The 23,353-nt window shown below is 38.7% G+C and overlaps 2 protein-coding genes across 3 annotated transcripts in view; one reads left to right on the top strand and one right to left on the bottom strand.

The window, feature by feature from the left end:
* Eip74EF (Ecdysone-induced protein E74) overlaps positions 1-23,353 on the bottom strand; it is a 321,891-nt gene that overhangs the window by 232,700 nt on the left and 65,838 nt on the right. For both annotated transcript variants that reach the window (XM_074098101.1, XM_074098143.1), the window contains exon 3: positions 18,619-18,677. The gene's annotated coding sequence lies outside the window, so the exon portion shown is untranslated. The remainder of the gene's footprint in view (positions 1-18,618; positions 18,678-23,353) is intronic.
* The window catches only part of Lsm11 (U6 snRNA-associated Sm-like protein LSm11), a 57,806-nt gene that overhangs the window by 18,097 nt on the left and 16,356 nt on the right, over positions 1-23,353 (top strand). Inside the window, exon 2 of the mRNA XM_074101164.1 lies at positions 743-855. Within this exon, the coding sequence (XP_073957265.1) occupies positions 743-855 (113 nt within the window). The remainder of the gene's footprint in view (positions 1-742; positions 856-23,353) is intronic.

Below are 23,353 nucleotides of genomic sequence, written 5' to 3'. Positions count from 1 at the left end.
TCATCGTAATAAAAATTACTCAAAAAATTTGACCTTTTTACCCGCAGGAGGTTTATGTTTTTCGAGTGTGTATGTATGTATGTATGTCCATTTCTTTGGTCCTCGCAGCCTAAACAGCTGGACGGATTTTAACATATGAAGTATCATTGGATTCGTCATAACTGTCGGAGTGACATAGGGTATATAATATTTCAATATGGCGTCCGCGGAAAAATATATGGCGGAGGAATAAAAAAAAATTGTATTGTAACAATATGGGTATCGAATAATGAAAGCTAATAATAGCCCATTAGGTTATAATACTTTTAATCTACCATTTTCACAGAAATATCAGAGAAGTATAAAATAACATTAAATTTAAAAAAAAACAATAAACCCGACTGCCTTAAAGCTAAAAGGAAGAAGGTTAATCTAGTGGTCTAGAACTCTGTCAAGTAACTAATTTAAAGTTTAACAGTCGGGACCCCTTACCAAGATTTTTTGAGCTGGTTTCGTTTTAAATGGGTCCCGGCTGTTGAACTTTATTTTAGCTACTTGACAGAGTTTTAGACCACTAGACTTATTTGCTTCCTTTTATTTTTTTAAGCAGTCGGTTTTTTCGATTTTTTTAATTTAATGTTTTTACATTAGGTACATAAGATACGAGATGTTTTTACATCTCATCTTGTTTCTCATACAACATTCCCAGTCTGTTTATGTCTAGTCTGCATATGCGAATTATTGCCATCTCTTTTCTTTGCAGCACCAGTGAAAAGGGAGAGGCGAGCGCCGAAGAACGTGTTGACTCGACAAGAGAAGATCGGCGGTCCGCTCGGCGCTCTCAGGGATTGTATGGCCAAGCGGTTAAAAGTGAAGGTAAACTCTCATATTGCTCTGGTGCCCTGGTACATTGACGTGCTTTAGTACCTACACCTGTTTTTTATTTGCGGTGTATATTGTTTCGGAATTTATATGTGAAATTACATTCGTTCGCTTAAGGCAACCTGCAAACACCGACGAAAACTTTTACGGTGTGTGTGACGTTTCAAATCCGCGACTGCGCCCGCGTGGGAACTACCGCCCAAGCCCTCTTATTCTGAGAGGAGGCTTGTGGGTCTATAGGCCGAGATGATAACGTACAGGTACTGTCAAAACTGAAAAAAACAACCACAGCGTCTTGTTATAAATAAATAAATAGATATAAATAAATAAATATCACGGAAAAATTCACACCAATTGACCTAGTCCCAAAGTAAGCTTAGCAAAGCTTGTGTTATGGGTACTAAGCAACGGATAAATATAATTATATAGATATAGATACATACTTAAATACATATTAAACACCCAAGACCCGAGAACAAACATTCGTATTTTTCATACAAATATCTGCCCCGACACGGTAATCGAACCCGGGACCTCAAGCTTCGTAGTCAGGTTTTCTAACCACTAGGCCATCTGGTCCTCATGTTATGTTAAGATGTTCGAGAGCTTGATTCAGTTTTACACTCAAGAAAAATCTCGAAAGCATAAAGAATATACCTAACGCCTGTCCACCCATAAGTGCAAGGGAACGCACGATATGCTATGCGCTACCAATGAGGGATTCATGACAGGCGAAATGCCGCTAGATGGCGTAAGTAAAGAGAGGTCCGTTTGACGTCACAGTCTTGCGTGTGATTGGCTCGTTTAGTTATGTATGTCAAACGGCTAGGCCAACTAGATTGTCACAGGAGGAACTCATTCCTAGGTTCTACAGCCAAGCGTTTTAAATTTTAATACAACAATACAATACAATGATTCTTTATGTACACCAGAAGTAGTTAGTGATACAGATAACAGGTACACAGAGAGAAAACTCAACAACGACGTTCAACGTTCTCAAAGACACGACACTTCTTCGCTGTATTTCACCCAGAACCCATTCTTGTCGTTCCAACTTTTGGCCTTTCCATTGATACGCGTTCAATCAAGCTTTTGTTTTTATCGATAATACAAACTGAGACATGGATGCACAGAAAAACCAGAAAAAGAGACCAGCACTGGGAATCGAACCCAGGTCCTCAGCATTCGTGCTGCGTGCTATAACCCCTACACCACTGCTGGACAGGAATCTAGACACGAATTTTTCCTATGCATACATATCTCAGGTTGCTTATTTCTACTTTGCTACTTAAGCAGCAGCACTAGCGACATCTATGTTGCGTCGACAGACGTCACACTCTTTCGGAACCAACCGCTCACCCAGACAAGAGATGTCGCTACTAAGCAATCAAATTATGATTGGTTATTTGGAGTCTTTTTGTATTTTTTATTTCAACTCCAAATTTGTTACTTTTACTTTGTATTGTTTGCTTTTGTTTTTATTATGAGAGGGAGGCAAACGAGTATTCGGTCATCTGATGGGGAATGATCACCAGCGCCCATGATAACCAACAAGTCAAGGAGAGTTAAGTGAGAGTTATTGGTCTGTTGCCGGCCTTTAAAGAAAGTATAAACCTGTTTCTTGATAGCCCCGATGTCGTAGTTGTAAGCTCTTATGTTAAAATTACTAAATTAAACCTGGGTTTCTCAATATGGGGTACGCGAACCCCTAGGGGTTCGCTATTCGACGGTAGCGGGTTCGCGACAAGGTTTACGTGATTTGTTGACTATAACTGGCTCTAGCGTCTATTTTGCTCCACAACGACATGTATCCTAGTCAAACCGTTTCGGGAGCCATATTTTGTGCGCGGCCATTTGCTGGTATCCTTTGTGCATGCTGGCAGCCCGCCAACGCGGAAGCGGCGATGACGGATGCCCGATCCGATAATAGAAACAAAAGAACGCTTCTAGAACGTTCTAGAAACTATGCTTAGTTTGGCGGATTTGAAACGCGTTTTGTGGCAAGTTGGAAAGCGTCGGCGGCACCACTTAGGCAGTTGTCTCACCGCCGGCGAGGAAACGATTGGCTATCGACTATTTTCTCGCTCAAGAAACGAACAAAAGATGTAAGATCCTGTGTGAGGAAAAGAGACATATATATTTATAGTTGATCGCTGGCGGTTCACACTGCCGGCGAGAACTCGCTCTTACACCTTTTGTCGCAGCGACAAGAAAGCTATAAAACTAGCTCAGCGATACTCGCTCAGCGCTGTTAGCTTGGCGGCCGCCCGGCTCGAGCGAGTGGAGCGAGTAATCGCCCGTCGTGCTCGAACACTCTTTTCACTGCTCGCCCACTCGTTTCTAGTTACTCGCTCTGCTCGCTTCTCGCTCATCGTCGGCGGTGGGACAAGTGCCTTAAGCAAAAGCCATTAACGTTGCCTACCCTAGAAAGTGATCTTTCTTTTCCAAACGCGAGATGTGAGTATCGCATGTTATTTAGTGATTATTGTGTACCTAAGCTATGGTTCAGTTTTATAAATGTATTGCTTCTATATTGTAAATGCGAAAGTGTGGATGTTTGTGTGTATGTTTGTCCGTCTTTCACGCCGTAACGGAGCGACGGATCGACGTGATTTTTGGCATAGAGATAGTTTATGGACCGGAAAGTGACTTGGCTACTTTTTATCCCGGAAAAATGCACAGTTCCCGAGGGAACAGCGCGCGATAACCGAACACCGCGCGGGCGGGCGCGTGTCAAGACTCAGCCCAAGTGTTGATATTTGAAAGTTGAAATTTTTGCAGAAAAAAATGAAAATGCAGAGAGTATCACTCTCTGGTTTAGACAAAGACTAAAATGGCTATAGTGAATAGGCTGTTACTGAGCCAGTAAGCTGCACCTTTGGCCTCATCTGCAGTTAGCATACAGCAGCGTTTCCACCAATAATGTCTGAGGATGTGTTGAGAGGAATATGTTTTTCATCAACCAATAGAAATGCTTGATTTACCTCGCCTCGCTCCGCTCAGCTGTTTCCACCGGAGATGCGCTGTGCGAGGATTTTTTTTATTCGACTGGATGGCAAACGAGCAAGTGGGTCTTCTGATGGTCAGAGATCACCACCGCCCATAATCTGCAACACCAGGGGTATTGCAGATGCGTTGCCATCCTAGAGGCCTAAGATGGGATACCTCAAGGGCCAGTAATTTCACCGGTTGTCTTACTCTCCACGCCGAAATACAACAGTGCAAGCACTGCTGCTTCACGGCAGGATTAGCGAGCAAGATGGTGGTAGCAATCCGGGCGGACCTTGCACACCTGCAACATTCTGCAGCATTCTTGGCGGAAACGCAGCTTAAGGTGAGACAGAGAGAGGATATATAAGATATGGAATATAAATATAAAGAGTAACGGTGATGAAGCAGAGAGTGCGAGCTAACTTATGTTTTTATTTGTTTATTTTATTGGTACAGTCGAGTTCGTAAACTTGTGAGCAAAAATTTGTTCAAAAACATCTGAACACGCTTCTACGCGTCGTGTTCACAAATTTTTGATCAAATGTTCGCTCAGAAGTTTCTGAACTCGACTGTAATAGAGACCTAGACATCGAATCGGGAAGGCACGGGTAAGATTAGATATAAATAAGACGTGACAGTTTATTGATAGCGATGTTTATCGTTGTTAGCGCCATAGCGCTATCTGCTACGAAATTACAACTAAAATTAGTATTTTATCTGATGGCATATCGTATCAAATTATAAAACGTATTATTTATTTTAAAATTTTAATGGACTCAATCCGTGTTGGCCTTGTGGCAAACCACTAAACGTATGGCCTCTCAAGCAGATCATCGTGAGTTCAAACCCGGGCTCGCACTTCTGAGCTTTTCGAAGTACATTTGTAAAATTACATCTGAAATTTACCACGGGCTTTACAGTGAAAGAAAACTTTGTGAGGAAACTTGCTCAAAACTGCGAAGCAATTCAATGGTGAATGTGAAGTTCCCAATCTGCAGTGGGAAGTACGGCCCCAGCCCTCTCTTTATGAGAGGAGGCCTGTGCCCAACAGGGACGTATAGGCTGGGATGATGAATGGACACAATACATGATGATCATTCAGATACTTACGTAAGTAATGCAATTTTCTCTGTGATACAATAAGCCTAATTTAAATCTATCAATAAATTATCTGTCAAAAATTACTGAGTTCCATTGTCAGGGTTGCAAGATATCACCACCCTACGGTGGCCAAACCATCGAAAATTTAACTCAAAAGAAAAACAAAATTATGATGTTCCGTTATGATTTTGAGTTTCGAATCGATTGGAAACAACGTGTCACAAAAGTACCCAAAAAAAGCTACCATAACTAAAATTGGGATAAACCCGTAGGTTACTTTACTAGTATCATGTCAGTCAATCTCTTTTTGTTTTAACAAACAAATGTATATAGTTAATTGTTTCTATTATTCATGAGTTACATGACATTTATGACTGGTGATAATATTATTATTACGTTAACAATGTAAACAGACTTTCTGTGTTGTTTACTCTTTGGCTTACTAAAAAGTTTCACTTGAATAATATTTTTCCTAGTGAAAAACTTTTTTTAGAATTGCATAGAAACACATATTAAATATATTGACCCGGATAACTCACGTCTTAAATCGAGTTTAGCTCGACATGTATCGGGCTAATCCGTAGCCCTTCGTCTTCGGAGCAACGCGACTCAGCGGCTGCTGCAACACGCGCACTGCGCGCCGCCGCTCTGCTCGCGCGACTACCCGATGAAACTGACACCGGCACACAACTACCCGCGTTTTCATCATCATTACAACTGTCAAATGTAGGGTAGCACACAACACTAACAACATCGCTCTGTAAAGGTACGTTCACACACACCGATGACGCAGCACGAGTATTTAACACCGACGAAGCACGCACATCGTGAACTCTACCTCGTACGACAATTCTATTTTATACTGTACACTGATATAGTGCACAATATAGTGAATGGAATCGTAATACCGTTAAAAATTACTGCAAAGAACGATGCGGCCGCTATCGTGGGGATAGAGTTTTGCGGAGCGGCCATAGTGCTGTAGCGTTGCACGCGTAATGAGGACCTGGTCGATTCTACGATTCCAAAAAAAATCTTAAATATTTTGAAGTTTGAACTTATTTATTTTGATTATTTTTGTGATTTTGTTTTTTTACATAGGTTTTTAAATTTTTTTTTTTTATTTCGACTGCTCGAGCATGGCTGAATACACTGAGTAAAGACCTACCCTGTATACTACTGTATTCTGGCAAATAAATACTTTTGACTTTGACAGATGTTGAGATACACATACAGGCGAACTTATCCGTTTACGGGATCTCTGCCAGTCAACCTTTGAGTCGATGAGACGACGCGTGATGTACTTTTTTTTTTCTCATAGGCAGTTCAAATTTTTCTGTACAATTCTAATAGATTACTATAGCTGTCAACAATCTATAGTGAGTCACCTCTGTCTAGGAAGGGCCTTGCGATTGCGCCGTATCTGCAAAGTTAACGATGCGGCCGCCCGAACTAGTAGTGCGACGGGATAGAGTCGAGTTTTGCGGAGCGGCCTTAGTGCTGTAATGTTGCACGCGTAATAGCCAATCGTGAGTACGGTTACGATATAAAGCGTTATTTTGAAGATTATTGTATTTTTTTACATGTTGTTTTTTTATTACGGTTTTTAAAATACATAAATACATGTCGTTAGCAACCCAACCCATAACATTAGCCATAGATTTACATAGACAGTGGTTAATCATACATGTGCATTAAGAGAAATGTATAGGGTACTTATAAATGATTATGTCAGAGACTTGTAACGTCAAAGACTGCCCCTTCCCTACCAGGTTTCGAACCCGGGACCTCGCCACAGTCAAGGTCACTACCCACTAGTCTACCCGGTCGTCAATACATATAAATATACATATATACGTACAAAGAAACTAAGTAAGTACACGTTTTTTCCTGATCAAGGGAAAATTTCCATGCGCGAAGTTCATAGTTTTTTTTTTAACAACGCATGATAAAGACATTTTCTGACTGCCTTTAATTTTTATTACCCTTATGTATTGTTTTTAAGCTTGTATTTACTCGTTTATCGTGTGAATTGTTGAATTATAAATGTTTTTCGACCTTGCCGTTTCCTTATTTACATTAGTCTCGTCGGCCGCAAGGTTTAGCGCGCTGCTTTGCCTGTACATTAAAAAAAAACTGTTCCGGATAAAAAAAAAGTTTCGATTCGATTGAGTGCCGTTTCGTTACAGTCGAATCAATGAGGGCTATCGCGTATGAATTCGCCGCTAGAGGCGCTAGTGTAGCGTGAGGTCTCCGAAATGTCAAATCTCATAGTTTTTGGGTGAGCTACGCGGGTTTATTTATAATTAGAATAATTTTGTGAATATTTTGCAATATCTGGAATTAATTATGGCAAATATGCGTTCCGGGGCAATGAATGTCTGTGTTTTGAGACAGTTTTGTCTTTCGGAAACCTTTGTCCTCCCTTTTTCGAACTAAACGGGGACTATGCAACACTGTGGCATGCTCGATATTTTTATGGTACGGTTTTAAGGTGTATTAAATATGATTTTAATTTAAACTTTGTTTTCACGAACGTAATAACAGACTTTGAAAGCCACACTTAAAAACCTCACGCAACAGTGCGCCATCTAGTGAGACAAAAAACGATAGCCCTCATTGTCGTAGCCTAATGAAAAAAAAAACCGATAGGTAGTCGATGTAACACATATGTCACTTACAATAGGTGCTTAGATCTATGGTTGTCTGGCATTAGGAATTTTGCATTGCGATATTTTACAAGTGTTTTTCAACCTTTTTCATGACACGACCCCTTTAGTATAAAGAAATATTTCGCGACCCCCCCTACCCGCTGTTTTTTTTCATGTATGTTTTTTATTTTGTGACAAATAGGTATAGTCAGTTAACGTTTTCTTATGAAATATTTTTAAACTTTTTGTTATTTTTTACTGAAGTAGTTTTTCCAGCAACTAATCTGCCAGGCTGTGGAATCGGCTACCGATCTCCATCAGGCAATCTCCCACCGTGGGATCTTTCAGGGAAGGCTTGAGAAGAATGTGGCTTGCACCTTCTCCTTAAATATTTGATAACATTCCTTTGTTTAATATGTAGTAGTAGTTTATTTATTTATATTGTAGTTTATGTATTATATTGTTTAAAGCACTGTATAGTAGCTGCCACTATTTTAACTCTTAAACTCACGCTTTGTCGGACCCTAACGTATTGCTCCTCTCATCCACTCAAAGGTTGGCTGGTAGAGATTCCTTTAAAGGATAAGTCCGCCTTTGTACAAGTATCTCAAAGTTTGTCAATTGTATTTTGTTAATTTTCTTTTGTACAATAAAGAGTTTACATACATACATAAATACCTACATACAATCATACATACAACACAGGTTGAAAAACGCTGGTCTACATTTTAGACACATATTTTCATTTATTTGCTTTTTTTATCTAGTCGTGAACATTCTGGTTTGAAAAGTTCTGCAATGGAGACCGCGGATCGGCAAGCGCTGAGTAGGACGTTCACCAAAGAGATGGATGGATGACCTGGTTAAAGCCTAGGGTTCATGGTGGATGCGGGCCGCTTCCAATCGAAGCAACAGGAGGTCAATGGGGAGGTATATGTTTAATAATGTACCTGATAATGAGGATGATGAACATTCTAGTAAAGCGAGGAAAAGTTAAGAGAACCAGGATTTAGTTGTATACAAAACAAAGAAGAAAGTAAATGACGTGTCGTATAAAAAAGTCGAAGTATCCTTCAACAGGGAAGAATTGAAACAAATTCATCGGCTAAACAAACAAGTGTGTGAGTCCTAAAAAAAGAACTCTTTTCGTAAATGGTCATTTTACTTCACAGACCTACTGGTTTTGGTCATTTCGATACATTGACGATTTGGTACTTAGGCAATTTTTCATGCTAAGTTTAAAGTATTGGACGGCTTCCGGCTGATGATGAGTCTGCAGTTACGTTGCAGTTAGAGAAAGAAAGAGAAAGAGAGGAATACGTTAGAAGGAAAGAATAAAAATGAATATCGAATAGTATAAAGTAACAGCGCAGCAGTACAGTTGGACTGCAGTTCGTCTGCAACGGTCCTAATGATAGAAGTACGTAACACGAAGTGGCTGTACAGACATACGCTCGCTCTGTTTATACATACATAGCCCTGCAAGGTTCGCTACCTTGAATTCTAATTTGTTAACATTATTATACGAACATGCCTACCTATGACATCATAATGAGCGTGAAGATAGGTATGTTCCGATCGTGCTTCTTCAATTGATGATGTAGATCATTAGGCTTTGTGAATGCTAATAGATTTTGGTTATTTATGGTGGTATATTAACGGTAAGAAAGAAAAGAAAGAAGGAAAATAAATTTATTTAACAACTAACTACTACTAACTAGCAAAGACAAATTAGTCCGTGATTCGGTCCGCGAATTAGTCGAAGACGAAAAAAAGGTAACTAAGAAAAGTTTTTTATGGTTATGGAGATAAGTATAAAAATATTTTCATAGAACGGAAAAATTAAATGAAAAAAAGACTTTATAACAGTCAAAGTAAAGCAATTGTTGAAGCGGCAAGGTTCTGTAGGAAGGGTAGACCTTGAATTGAGAATGAGGGCTATCGTTTTTTGTCTTACTACATGGCGCCACTGTTGCGTGAGGTTTTTAAGTGCGGCTTTCAAAGTCTGTTATTACGGGCGTGAAAGCGAAGTTTAGATCAAAATCATATTTGGCACATCGTAAAAATGTTCGGAAAAAAGAGAGCACAAAAGTTTTCGAAAGACAAAACTGTCTCAAAAACACAGACATTAATTGCCCCTTATCGCATAATTGCCTTATAGAATAAAAATATTCACAAAATTATTCTAATTATAAATAAACCCGCGTAGCTCACCCAAAAACTATGAGATTTGACATTTCGGAGACCTCACGCTACACTAGCGCCTCTAGCGGCGAATTACGCGATAGCCCTCATTGGGTTCTAAAGGGCGGGCGGGTCATTGACAGAAAACTGCAGGGAACCGTGTTGCCCGGAACCCTACTGTGAACCCCATGACCTGCTGAGGAGCTACAGATAGTTATCATTATCATCATCATCATCATCAAATGAGATGAGTTATTTAAAAAATCGGGATTGGGAGTCGTGGTCGTTTTAGACATTGTAAATTTGTTTCAAAGCAACTGTATTAATTTTTTATCGAATCCTAAAAGCGAAGTGACACGTTACCACTTGGGTTTATTCCAAAATGTCTATTCTTTAAATAATACTAAGGGACGTGTTAAAAATAAGGTAGTGACTGCAAAAAAATCGAAGCGTCAAATGTATCCAGATTAGTACAGTCACCAGCATTAATATCTGCCACAGCGGAGCGTGCAAAAATATCTGACAAAGTCAAAATATCTTTATTCAATTAAGGCTATAACAAGCACTTATGAATGTCCAAAAAAATCTACCACCGGTTCGGAAAAACCTCTGTTGAGAAGAATCCGGCAAGAAACTCAACGGGGTATGTATATTTTTTTGAACAAATTTACAATAATTATTAAATGATATCTATACATCCATACACTTGCTCGTTTGCCATCCAGTCGTATAAAAAAAAGTAAAAGTATACATTACAAGTATTAAATACAATTTTTAACACAGTAGGTTCGCTATTTGAAGGGATCGCCAATGCGGATCGGAATTATTTCCAAATATCCCAGTCCATGATATAATAATTAACTTTATAATACGCCTTAGATATTAATGTCTTCTTGACAATAGATCTGAATTTTGTATCCGTATTATTTGTAATATTTTTTAGAATTTTATTATAAAAACGTATGCATTTTCCCAGAAACGACTTTTTGGTTTTAGCCAGTCTGTAAGATGGAACTTTAAGCTTCCCTGTGTTTCTAGTAGCCTTTGGCTTATCGACGTTAGTGGGAAAATCACATATATGTTCTTCCTAACATACATGATTATTTTAAAAACATAACCACGTCCTTCCGGCCCTAGAAATAGAGTCGTATCAGATATTTATGCACGCTTGTTGTGTCAGATATTGGTGCTGGTGACTGTACAGCCAGTGTACGTACAGTGCTTGGATAGCTCCGAATGAAAAGCCCTGCGTATTTCTCACCGAGAATTTTCATTCAAGATGGCGTCCTGTTTTTGACGCGTAACTTTTATTCAACTAATACATGTAGCGAACTGAATGGCGGAAAACGGTTCTCTATCGTTTGCCCGAATTTCATATATCATAGTGTATAGTATTCCATAAGTAATTTAAACTTGTCATAAAGTAAGCAATTTATTTCTGAAACAGTATTTTCTATTGCATTCCATAAGACAGATTTAAAAAACCCTGAAAAAAGAATGGTTCTATATATTTTATGGTAAGCGTTGGTATGGCAAGTGAAATTATGACAAGTGAAATTATGGCAAATTAAATTATAGCAAGTGAAATTATGGCACATAAAATTATGGTAAGTGAAGTGATTCGGTTCAAAAGAATACACGGCGACAGCGTTGTATAAGGAAATTTTGTTGGTTTTTTTGTCTGTTTTGTATTTTGCGGGGTGATCCCTGTCCCTTTTATTATTCTGTCACTTAGCTTCTCTTCATTTAAGCACATTTTGTTGTTGCCAATTATTCTGTTTAGTGACTAACAAACGGTTGTCCAGGTACCGAGCGACATTAAAAATACAGATTAAAAGTACACGCAAAAATCAATAATGATCCGAGTGGGTTAAAAATATTCGGCTACGAAGGTCGGTGAGACATAAACACTGTCATTGCGCGCATGCGCGCTGCACGTGAGCGTAGGGACAGGAAAAAAGTTGCGCTGACGACATAGTCACTTAAGTCTGACCTTAGGGCCCGCTGTGGGCATCGGGAAAGCGCAGATTTAATTTAAAAAAAGATTAAGAAACATACATTTTTGAAATAGGAATGTAGTCCTCTTTATCGGTTTCCATGACGGCGACCCTAAACGAAAATATTCTATAAATGACGCTAGTTAAGGGCTCTGATATGGCTGGCTAAAATACTCTCCTACACGCTCGACAGTACAGTTGCCCAGCTGAATTGTATGTATACCTATAAGTGTCTTAGGGCTTTCCTTACGTTATTGGTGTTTTACGTTTATCGCTGTGAGAGGCTCTTCCTAAAATAATTTGCCTTTTGACAATAAGATGCACTATTTGATAATGGAAAAAAAAATCACATTCGTTTATGTCAAATGTAAAAAAGAAAATGGCAGCCTTATTTGATTCTACTCTTTTTTTTATTGAAGTGCTCTATAATTCCGGATATCTAAGTGTTGTTTCGCTCTTTTCCTTGCTTTATCTCGTTAAAAGTTTTTTTTTGTAGCGTAGTCCTTTTATAAAAAATGCTTTTGACAGTTGCGGCACAATAATTCGACATTTGAATTACTGGTCGTCTGCGTGTTTGGTCGTTTGCTGTTGAAAATGTGGTCTATTGCGTGTAAGGTTATTTGCGTTTCTGGCGCTATTCGTCTGAAGGGTTGTTGCCGTGACCTATCTCAACATAGTCTAGATTGTGGCTGAAGTCTGCTGAAACACGACGCTTTGTAACTAGTCCTTGACTTCTAAAAAGGCGAAGGCCCAGTCAATACCAGCTGATATTCGTAAACACGTAACCTGTTTTCGATTTGAGATGTTACTAGCGTAAAATTTGTAAATTAGTATTGCGTAAACTGGTTATGTTCAACCGCACAGCAAAAGAGTGGAATTCCCTGCCTGCGACTGTGTTTCCTGAACACTACAATTTGGCCGCCTTCAAGTCTAGGGTGAATGAGCATTTACTAGGCAAGCGTGCTCCATCGTAGGCCTCATCCTCGCTTTCCATCAGGCGTGATTGTGGCCAAACGCAAGCCTATACTGTATAAAAAAAAAAAACCGAGTTTTTCTTGAAACTACTTTTATGTAAGTCCTTTTGTACCACTGTGGGGCAAAAGCCTGAACGCATTCTAAAAAAAATTACGAACCCTTTTTTTTTACTACCGTACTAAACAGCGGGACCTTGCCTTGCTGTCGGTTATCTCACGGTCGTCCGCGTGTGTGCGAGTGCGCGTGTGTGCGTGAACCCTTGTGCTCTAGGACGTGGCAACTTCCTCGTACATACACGTATTAACACTCGGATTCGGTTCACCTTGGCGTCAACATGCAGCTAAATATGGTGTGATTGGATAAATAAATGCTCGTATTGGAAACGGCTGACTGGTGTTAGGGTTCCGTTTCTTGAAGATGCACAGACTCTGATTGTAAGGGGGCGCTTCCACTGGAGATGTGCGAGAATGTGTTGCGAGAAATGTGTTTTTCATTAACCAATAGAATAGTACATTTTTATCGAGGGACTAAAATAAGCCAATATATACCCGAGGTGGTTAGCCACCCGAGCTTTAGCGAGGATCCGAGGGTTTATATTTAATTTTAGTATCGTGGTGAAAACTCTATTTTTCACTTAGATTGCAAGAAAAAAATAGTTATTTTAGTACAACAGGATTAAATAAAAAAATAAAAATAAATCTTTATTGATTTCGGCGGCAAAAGATTATCAATTATGTCTTTTGCTCTTTGCTCGACATCATAATTTTCACTATCACTTGACGAGATTGTGAGAATAATCAATTTATTTTAATCGTTTACGATTTACGCTCTAAAACAATTTCAAAGTTTTAGCGGTAAGTTTTTCCAACCAGAAACAGATATAACAAAATTGCATCGGCGAAATGGTCCATACACAAATGGAAAAATGGAATGGCGCCACCTTCTATGCGGAAATAGCATAGAACAAAGACCACGTAGACTAACAACGTAATATTTCTGGTGGAAACAGCTGAGCGGAGCGAGGCGAGGTAAATTAAGGGTTTCTTGGTTAATGAAGAACATACTCCTCCCAACACATCCACACACTTCACTGGTTGAAAAGCAACCTAAGAATCGGGAAAGGCCGTCAATCATAGGCGTATATGGAGGCACGGCCCAGCCCACCCCAGGATGTTGGGCTACCGATTCTAAATTCTATAATATCTTCACACAAAAATCCAGCCCCCCTGATAAATAACCGCCAATGCCGTCAATGTCTCGATGCCCGAAGTTTCCGATACCAAATTTTAAGTTTTAGCTATTCGTCGTTAACATAAATTCATAATTAATGTATTTTTTTCGCTATAAAATGTTTTTATTTGAAAGGTAATGAGAGACCACTGAAGCTAGAAACCTCGTTGAGTGCGTTCACGACGGTGGCGCCCCCCGCATTGCCTCGCAAATAAATAAAAAATAAATCTTCTGAAAAGATCCGAAAAGTCTGTCTGTCCGTCCGCGGCTTTGCTCAGGGACTATCAATGCTAGAAAGCTGTAATTTTGCACGAATATATATGTCAACTATGCCGACAAAATGGTACAATAAAAATAAAAAAAAAAAACAGAAAAACTATAACGGTTAAGTTTTCTTTCTTGAAAATTATTAGTAGTTTAAGAGTAAATAGTAGCCTAAAGTATAAAATATACATAAACTTGGAATATTCCGTACAAAATACTAAATCCTTAGAAAAATATTACTTATTTTTTTCGTAATAGCTACGGAACCCTATTTCGGGCGTGTCCGACACGCTCTTGGCCGGTTTTTTTGTAATTAACACACTACGTTCTATTTTTCATATAAATAACCGTCATTTGCGATTTAAGTGACACTAATGTTGAGTGCCAGTTAAGAACAAAGCAAGCAACAGGTTTTTGAATTCCGAACCGCAAAATCGAACACCACAGAAACCCTGCAGGTTCTAGAATTTGAACTATAAAAAAACCTTCCTTTAATTACGGCCTCGCGCGATGTAAACTTGGTCTAAAGTGGGTGCAATAAAGTCGTGTTTGCAATGGTCCTGTGAGCCCGCATTTGGGAGGTTTTTTTTGAGCACAGTTCGAATGTAGGCGACCTTGTATTGGCACTGTTCGGGGTTAACTGCTCGAGAGCAAATACACTTCAGTAGCGTTGGCAGAAAAACGCGACGAATTAAAAAAAAAGTTTTATTTTTAAACATCTTATGAAGCGAGTGACTCAAATTGGAAAAATGTAGGATCTCTTACATGATATTTTCCCCTTCTCACTCTAATTTTCTCTTTCTTACATTCAATATGTTTGGAAAACAAGACATTTTCTCTTCACGGAAATCCAATATTTATATTTTTGAAAAAAAAAGCAAGCTGTATATATAATACATTTCGAAAATAATACAGGATACATTTTGACCCGATATTCCCAAGGGGAAAAAATGAACGCATACCAAATCCCAAAATATCGACATTTTAGTTTGAGACATAGTGTTCTTCAGTGACGTAAAGAAGGATCACGGATTAATTTTCAGGAAATACCCGCAATTTTGAATTCCGGAACAATTCAAACATCGGATTCACACGAGCTAAGCCGCGAGTCAAGCTAGTCATACAGTGACTAAAGTCCTGCCGAATTCAGTAGGTATATGTATCCGCCAGCTGTCTTTGTTTATAAATAGCTATTATTATGTCTACAAAAGATTACTCTATCATGATAATTGAATGTGACTATTGTATGTTACAACTTACAAAGCGTATTCAATCAAGATAACTTCTGTGTGTACGTGCATGTATCAGCTTGGTAACTACTTAACTCGTTGCGGAAACACTTTGTTCCGATAAAATAACGCTAGCTTTTACACGCGACTTTTGATGTCCAAAACTTTGGCACCACCTTTCCATTCCTTTGTTTTACCCTTTTAAGGGATTCATCCCTGTTTGCAGGTGGTAGGACTTTGTGCAAGGTCCGCCCGGATTGCTACCACCATCTTGCTCGCTAATCCTGCCGTGAAGCAGCAGTGCTTGCACTGTTGTGTTTCGGCGTGGAGAGTAAGACAGCCGGTGAAATTACTGGCACGTGAGGTATCCCATCTTAGGCCTCTAGGTTGGCAACGCGTCTGCAATACCCCCGGTGATGCAGATGTTTGTGGGCGGTGGTGATCTCTTACCATCAGGAGACCCACTTGCTCGTTTGCCATCCAGTCGAATAAAAAAAAAAAAGGTGATTTTCAACAAGGAGGAAAGATAATAACTAAAACCTAATATTTGAGAGCCCATCTCTTCCTGTTAGTGTCGTAAAAGGGGTCTGACGTGAGAGGGCGGTAGCGGTCTCCATTGCTCTGTAACCCTGGTATTTTTGTTCTTTATCTACTTGGTCCAACTGCGAACTCTGGACTCCAGTACTACGATGTGGAAAACAAGGGGAAAACACTATAGTTTTCCACAGAAATTCGTCATGACGGTACATTACTGATCCTCAACAACCACGACCACTCCGTCAAGCGTGTAGCGACTTTGAAGATTATTTATGAATTCTAGTTACATCCGTTTCAATTTTCCATTCAAGGTCTGCGTTGATATGTTTGTCAGTCAGTCAGTCATTCAGGCAGCGTCTTTTAAACATCATCATCATTATGTCAGCTAAAAGACGTTCACTGGATGGGCATAAGCCATGGCACTCCAACCCCCACAACTTTACAACCCCCTTATCACAATACCGCCCCAGGTCTGATCGTCACTCAGACCGGTCTTGTGCTTTTCGCATCCTCCGCGATCCCGCGATCTTAACCAGGTCGTCGCTCCATCTTGTTGGACACCTCCCGGTCCACGGACGCCATTCGAGAACCTTCTGACCCCATCGGCCATCAGTCCTGCGAGCAATGTGCCCCACCCACTTCAGTTTCGCAATTCTTCGTTCTTTCAAACATATTATTGTACATTTCTCAGCGTTTTTATTTTGTTTTTCTTATTGCAGCCTATTTATTTAGCTTAAGTATTGCAAAGTTGAGCAATAAATATTTTTTCAGTTCTCATGCTCGTAATGTTCGTGTTTATGCTGGATCTAGGCGACATAAAATGACTTTTTATGCACTAGTGCATTAAATAAAATCTTCGTCTAAGACCAAGATAATCAGGTGTCAACAGCCAAAAAACAAAGAAGTTTATGTATATTTTTTTCATAATTTTAATTTATTTTTAATTCAAAAATAAATCAATAAAACTAAAAAATTATAATTTTATAGTAATGCATGCAAAATAAAATATACATAGTACTTAAGTTAACAATTGTTTCCACTGTTGCTATTTCGTTTCCTCGCCATTGAAGTGAAAAGCAGAGTGTAAAACTCGAGCATTAAACCCATTTTGCCCTCGACGTGTCTATCCACCCTCGCCATACCGGCTCGGGTGGCTATATGAACGTCTTGGGTAAAATGGGTCGTTTTATGCTCTTGTCACACCACGAGCATGCTCCGGCGGTAGATTTTGATATGCATTCCAATCGTCCCGCTCACTGTTGGACATAGACTTTCCCCGTAGACCTCCAGTTACTTCGGCTTTAACCAAGTAGCGAATTGGAATAGCGATTGGTGCGGTTAAAACCAGCTTAAATCAATCCCATTTAGGTTTTCAATCGTGGCACCACCATTTGCTGGGCGGATAGTTTGCAGTTCCGTGTTTTCGATGCAATCAAGACTACGCGTACTCTAAAGATGGTTTCTTATTATCTTAAGGTTATCTTAAGGTTGTCTTGCACCAATATGTTTCATTTACCTATCCTCCTCGCTCAGCGAAGCTCTAATGGAAACTTTGCCAAAGAAAATGTCTGTTTTAGATTCGGCCGATAAAGTCGTCGACGTATATTCCGTAATTATATCGTGTGTCTCGAGGATTGCAGGGTCGAGGGTCACGAAAAGTCTGTGTTTTTATAATGTTTATGTGCTCAGTGGAATTTGCCGTTTGCGGCATAAACGGAAAGTTAGTTACTGATTAGTATTTTTATATTTTTAACCAATATTTGTGGAAAAAATCGCGGTGACGTACAACATATTGTTTGATTGATTGATATTGGTTGGTTCCACAAAGACAGAGTAACTTGGTGACTAGTGTTTTTCCCTTGTCATTGCCTTCTTCCAAAATTATGATGTCAAATTTCGTCGTTATATAATACCACATGTAGATGGGGGTGAAGGGTTTACATCCAAGAAAAATGAACGGTCTGACATAGGAGAGGGTCAAGGATGTTGTGACGTTCTATAAACGACTTCCATTTACAAATAAGATTAAAAAAAACTTACATGCTACCTTACCTTATTGTAATTTGTTGTCCCGTAGTTCATCAAGATGGGGTAAAGTGAACGTTAAATAAGAAAGTGAAACAAAGAGAGCGCAAGTATGGCATTGAGTACAGTTTAACGCGTATTAAAGTCGCTTTGCACAATTTAACAATTAAATCGACGCGAGATTTCAAGACCCTGAGACAGAATTTAAAAAAGTCATCTGTCATAATGACAGTCGACAGAGATGACTATAATCGAATTTGATATCGATCGCTGCTAAGTGTAGCCATGCCTCTTCCATTTATGCAAAGCATAAATACTATCGTGACATCGTTACAAAATAGCATCTGTGAAAACAAAAATATTTTTATATCTATGACCTTCACCAAATTACGGTCAAGGCCAAGTTCAAACCGTTTCAAGGTCAATTGTAAATCCCGTGTCAAAAATCGCGTCTGCAGAATTCGCAAGTTCGCGCGGCAGGCATGATAGATAGGGAGAGTGAAAAAAAAATTAGATGATACAAACTTTTTCTCGTGTCCAGACCGGTGTTGCCTGTGTAAAAAAAAAACTTACATTTATCTCTGGTCCGTTATTTTTCTAATGATGGCACGATCGTTTAAAGCGCGCCATAACTGAAAAGAAAGAAATCGAATTTTAAAAATAGAAAAAATAGGCACAGGCCGTTGGGGCACTTGTCTCACCGCCGGCGAGGAAACGATTGGCTATCGACTATTTTCTCGCTCAAGAAACGAACAAAAGATATAAGATCCTGTGTGAGTGAAAGAGACACATATATTAATAGTTGATCGCTGGCTGTTCACACTGTCGGCGAGAACTCGCTCTTACATCTTTTGTCGCAGCGACAAGAGCTATAAAACTCGCTGAGCTATACTCGCTCAGAGATGTCAGCTTGGCGGCCGCCCCGCACGAGCGAGTCGAGTGGAGCGAGTAATCGCCCGTCCCACTCGAACACTCGCTTACAGCCGAGCGACAAAACTACACTCGCTTCTCGCTGCTCACCCATTCGTTTCTAGTTACTTGCTCTACTCGCTTCTCGCTCATCGTCGACGGTGGGACAAGTGCCTGAAATAAGTGATCATTTCTGAACCTTGTCGCTTTTAGTCGGTACACAATTTCGTATGGCTTTTCAAACATGAAGTTAAAGTGACAAGGTACAAGAGTGATGACTTATTTATGACGTTGACTGTACAGGTTGCTCTAGTAAAAAGAAATTAATAAGAATGACATCCTACTAATATTATAAATGCGAAAGTTTGTGAGTGAGTGAGTGAGTGAGTGAGTGAGTGAGTATGTTTGTTACTCTTTCACGCTGAAACGGCTTTCGGATTTGGATGAAATTGGTATGTAGATAGCTGGACATCTGGAATAAAACATAGGCTACTTTTTATTCCGATATTTCCACGAGGAATAAAATCTCGAAATAACAACCGCTGGGCTAAGAGTCATGAAATTTGACATGATATAACGTCAATGAAAACCACGATTTAATTTTCGGGAATTCCCGCGGGAATTTTAAAAAATCCCTAAATTTCAATTCAGCTGCTGGACCTTATGATTTACGTATGCGATGCTGCGGGTAAAGACTAGTGTAGAATATTTTTTTTACGTTACGTTTAAAAGAACTTGTTCATGGTCCTTTAATGGAGAGGCCGTGGTGGCCTAGTGGTTTGACCTATCACCTCTCAAGCAAAGGGTCGTGGTTTCACACCCCGGCTCGCACCTCTGAGTTTTTCCAAATTCATGTGCGGAATTACATTTGAAATTCACCACGAGCATTGCGGCGAAGGCAAACATCGTGAGGAAACCTGCACTAACCTGCGAAGCGATTCAATGGTGCGTGTGACGTTCCGAATCCGCACTGGGCCCGCGTGGGAACTATGGCTCAAGCCCTCTTGTTCTCAGAGGAGGCCTGTGCCCAGCAGTGGGACGTATATAGGCTGGGATGGACGAACTTGTACAAAAGATATTATAGTTAATTGCTGTAGTCCTTTACAAAATAACGCCTGAACTATATTATAAACAAATTATTTGTTATCCTAAATATTATTTTATTATATATTTTTAACAAAATGAGTCACAGTTACTTGAAATAAAGATGATTATTATTATTATTTTCAAGTAGATCACCAAGCAATATTTATTTATTTTACCGATGAAAATCTCGTGGCTATTTTTCATATGGATCGTATATTGGAGCTAAATTATGTTTAGTTCAACAGTTATCGATTTTAGGCATTCTTAAAGGCAATGTCTGGTCTGGTCTGATGCTATTATGGTTTCCGGGTGTTGCCAACATTTATCGCACATTTAAGAATCGGCTCCCACGTTACGGCCGCTGTGACGTTTCTAAAATTTTATTTCAACTCAAATATTTTGTATTTATTGTGAAGTGGCTTTCAGGAGCTTGCCAATTTGGCGACAGGCCCATTCCACGTCTGTTCTTCAGCCCTTTGCATTGAGATTATCGTAAGTCGCAAACTCACATGTATGTTTGCTTCTCCAAATATCAAATCAAACTTTTGAGCCCCCTGTATAATGATGAACTGCTTATACTTGGTTTGAATAGGTATTTAACTAAATTTAAACAAAACAATGTCAATCTAAGACTAAAATTTGATTCGTTCTCTGTATTCTGTTTGGAATGAGACGCTGATATTTTTAAAAATTCGCTACGATTATTAATTAATTTATTACAGTTATTTTATAATGTGCTTATTCTAAAAGGGCATAACTCCAAAACTACCACACAATAGATTCATTACTTTTGTCTAGTCTCTATTTAAAAAAAAGATCATGTAAATCTGACGTAGACGTTGTCAAAATTATGACGGCTCCTTTTTCTGGTGAAAAAGGCAAAAGAAACGTATCTATTCTGTCGTAGTTTTGGCAAATTCGGATATATTTTTTAAATTTTATGTATATTTTTAAATATGCAGAAATAAATTATAATAAATATTTTCCCATGTTCAGTGTTGAGTCAAAACTCTTTCGATTTGTGTAGTAATTTACAGGTGTTCAAAAAATAAAAACTTGTCAATTGGTGTCCTAAAATATTGAAATTCCCCCATTAAACTATCTAAACATTTACATTTCTGTATTGAAATACACTAGTCTTGTTTGTATTACGATGATAGATAAGTAAAATGTTAAAAATCCTTGAATGTACCAAATCTGACAGCTGAAGTTTGTTTACATTGATGTAGTTAAATACCTATTCAAACCAAGTATAGGAATATTGTCCCTAGCTTTAGCTGCGGGCAAGTGGGAAAAAGGAATCCTTTCGACTGCCATAATTTTATAAGCCATAATGTAATGTTTGTCATAATTATCGTTAGTCATAATTTTTTTTCCCGCTGAAACCATGCATTTTTGATAATTTTTTAAATGGTCATCCTGTAGAACTCTATAGGTTAGGTTAGGATAGTTTTAACAATTCTGAAAAATTATTGGTTTCTGAACAATTTTAGACCAGTCGTTATAGACCTGGGAAAAAATGTCTGTAGTTCGTACTACATACATTGCCACTACGGCAGTAAATGAAGGCTACTGGTAATTTTCCCCACTTCGCTGTACGAACAAAGGGCAAGACTGGGAATAATTCCAAAATACGTGTTTTATTTATACAGGGTGTCACATCATATCGGTCAGTATGGGAAAGTCTAAAACTATAAGACATACGATAATCTGTTCTTAGGAACCATGCCATCAATTTTAATGACAATAAAAACTGCATTTAAATAAAAAAAATCGTTGTTTTGAAAAATAAAACTTAAATTATTTCTATTTGGATATTGATAATGTAGATCATGAGCAATAAATATTAATGTGAAACATGATATCTATAATTAATAAAATGCATATACATATTCTTTAATAATGTAAGTTTTATTTTTCAAAACATCCGGGTTCGATTCCCGAGCTGAGTACAAATTTAAAAATGTATGGATGCAGTTTTTCTTGTTATTAAAATCGATGACAGTGGTTCCTAAGAACGGATTTCGTATGTATTATACTTTCAGAATTTCCCATACAGACGATATTCAAATTCAAATTCAAATTCAAATGATTTATTCAGTAAATAGGCCGCAGTCATTTTTTCATAATAATATAATTACAAATAAAATACTTAAAAACTATATTATACAATTAAAGAAAAAAAAACAAAAAATAATAATAATAAAAATACAGGGGGGGTCCCTTAGTTACAATACTAAACACGAACTATATCTAAACTATATCTACGTTCAGTGGAAGTGTAGAATGCTTCCACCGTCATAAATTTTAAAATAATAATAACAATAATTTAGTTCTGAAATATACATTTCAGGTCAAGTAAGCCTTTGGATTAAGCTTTTGGATTTCGAAGGCAAGTTCACGTCTGCCGCCCCCAAAGTTAGCTCACACGCACTCATGTCATGCTCTTAAAGCAGAGCGGTACCAAATGAATGTTACACCCTGTATATTCAAATTACAACTTAGGTACTACACATTTTATATTCTCGCCAAACTGCTACGTTCGATGGCGAGATTATATGATTAACGGTTTATTAAATTGTTTATTAAATTGTTTTTTTTTTTATTCAAGTTTTACATTAGGTTTGTATCCGTACATAGACGAGGCAATGCATTCGGCCTCGGCTAGATAGCAATAGACAAAGGCGAGGTCACGAGCATAGCCTTGCGCGCGCTTCCGTCTATCTGCGCGCGCGCACTCTGCGCGCGGGCGGCACCCGCCGCGCACGCATGGATCGATAGGGTATTCGATTTGACAGCTCTAGAAATTTCCATAGTCATTTTTGTTATTATGACGATATAGTGCAGGCAATGTTAAGCGAAGAAAAAAAGAATGTATTGAATCAGGTGTTTTAATGAATGTCCGTGTTAATGAACTAAAGACAATTTGCTCATCCGTGACAATGCTTTGTTATGCGTAGTTCGCGGGTGAGCAATGTATGTACTTAAGTTATTGTTTTTTTTTAGTCAATAATTGGGATCAAATTTAATTTTTAGTATTTTTTTGATAAATCTATACGAGTACGGGTGTCCCTTTCTAAGACGCCTTTGTCGTTAGTAGTTCTTTCTGATGAATTTCAAACTTTTTTAACTCTTTTGTTAAGCTAAATAAAGAAAACATCGGGTAGTAAACGAACTGTCACGATTATTCGAAAATCGAAGTTCGTATCGTACCGTCCCTTTCACTCTCGTATTAAATAGTATAAGCGTCAGAGGGACGGAACGACACGAACTTCGATTTTCGAATTTCGTAGTAGCCCTGCAGACCTTAGGC

Source organism: Choristoneura fumiferana, chromosome Z (genome assembly GCF_025370935.1).
Source record: "Choristoneura fumiferana chromosome Z, NRCan_CFum_1, whole genome shotgun sequence".
NCBI lineage: Eukaryota > Metazoa > Arthropoda > Insecta > Lepidoptera > Tortricidae > Choristoneura > Choristoneura fumiferana.
This window is presented reverse-complemented; position numbering and strand designations above follow the sequence as displayed.